This window comes from Cyprinodon variegatus, unplaced genomic scaffold, assembly GCF_000732505.1.
Source record: "Cyprinodon variegatus isolate N-32 unplaced genomic scaffold, C_variegatus-1.0 Scaffold2641, whole genome shotgun sequence".
NCBI classification, from domain to species: Eukaryota; Metazoa; Chordata; class Actinopteri; order Cyprinodontiformes; family Cyprinodontidae; genus Cyprinodon; species Cyprinodon variegatus.
The window spans coordinates 154-1,447 of record NW_015153094.1 but is presented as its reverse complement, the minus strand read 5'-3'; the positions used below and the strand labels follow the sequence as shown (position 1 = coordinate 1,447).

The following is a 1,294-nucleotide window of genomic DNA, read 5'->3' as shown; positions in this document are numbered from 1 at the left end:
CTGACCATGTCGCTGAACACGACACTGAACACGGCTCTGACCTTGGTGCTGAACACGGCTCTGACCTTGGTGCTGAACACGGCTCTGACCATGGTCATGACATCGAGTATCATCACAGGATGTGTAACATTCTTCATCCAAGTTCAGAAGATCTATTGAACGTTTTCTAGGGATATTGATCAGCTTTCTGTTTCCAGGTAGATTTATTGGCCGACCTCCACTTCAGGGCTTTATTCCTTTGAAAGCAATCAAAGATGTAAAACCTGAAGACATCCTGACTGAAAGCTGACAGACGTCCAGTCGCTTGGTTCTAAGATTTAGGGCTCTGACCCCGGTTACGGAGCTGCTGCAGGTCAAAGGATTTCACTTTTCCAATGCATGATAGGAAGGTGGCTCTGGTAACGCTAGAGCAGGAGGCTGGAGGTGATCTGAGAACATGGAAATGTTCTCAGATCATCATCAACATGACCTCAGCACCTCGACCCAAACAACATTTCAACATAAAGATCAGACCTTAGCAAACATCTTGAGTCTGGAGCTTGGGTCTCTGGACGTGGTCACCATCACTTTGGGATCTTCCACCCCGGCCCACTTGTACTCGTCATCCATGTGAGAACTGACACCTGAGGAACAGAAGAGCCGAGGGTCAGAGCAGCTGAGAGGGAGAACATGGCCGCCATCAAAGTCAGAAAGACACTCGCCTTCTGCCCCCTCGTCATCATACTCCACCAAATTCTGCAGCCCCAGGGCATCTTTGCGGACCTCAGATGGCAGCGGAGCGTTTTCTGTGGACATAAACAGGAGCGCGTTACAGCATGGCGGCTGCTGATGCAGAATAACAGAGGAAGAGGCGGCGAGGCGCTTTGGTCTCACTGTCAAGGGCGTCCTTCAGCTTTAGCTTCTTCTCCTCTATTGTTCGCAACCGGTCCTCCTGCGCCTTCCTGTACAGGTACTCCCGCCTCAGCCTCACCTCACGACGGAGCTATGACATCATCACAGAGAGACAGACAGAGGGTAATAAACTAGAGCAGTTTTCACCATAACACCACCACAGCCTTAAGCTTTAGAAGGTTTCATGCATGTTTAGTCACTATTCTGGATTATTCTGCTTCAGATTTAGACAGAGAAACATTCCAACCATCAAAGCTGAAAGTTTCTAACCAAACCTCCCTTTCAGCCGGGCGTACACTGGGCCATTTATGAGGCGATTTTCCAGCCGTGCGAGAATCTTTCAATTGGGCCGACTTTCACGCTGATCGTGCATCATGTAGTGTGCAGGGGGTAATGAGGGGCC

At 49.8% G+C, this 1,294-nt stretch overlaps 1 protein-coding gene across 1 annotated transcript in view; it reads right to left on the bottom strand.

Annotated features, from left to right (window-relative positions):
• The window catches only part of imp4 (IMP4 homolog, U3 small nucleolar ribonucleoprotein), a gene marked incomplete at its 5' end in the record, with an annotated part of 17,890 nt that extends 16,908 nt beyond the window's left edge, over positions 1–982 (bottom strand). The window contains 3 exons of the mRNA XM_015369211.1: positions 514–623; positions 702–785; positions 874–982. Of these exons, the coding sequence (XP_015224697.1) occupies positions 514–623; positions 702–785; positions 874–982 (303 nt within the window). The remainder of the gene's footprint in view (positions 1–513; positions 624–701; positions 786–873) is intronic.
• Positions 983–1,294: the final 312 nt, after the last annotated feature.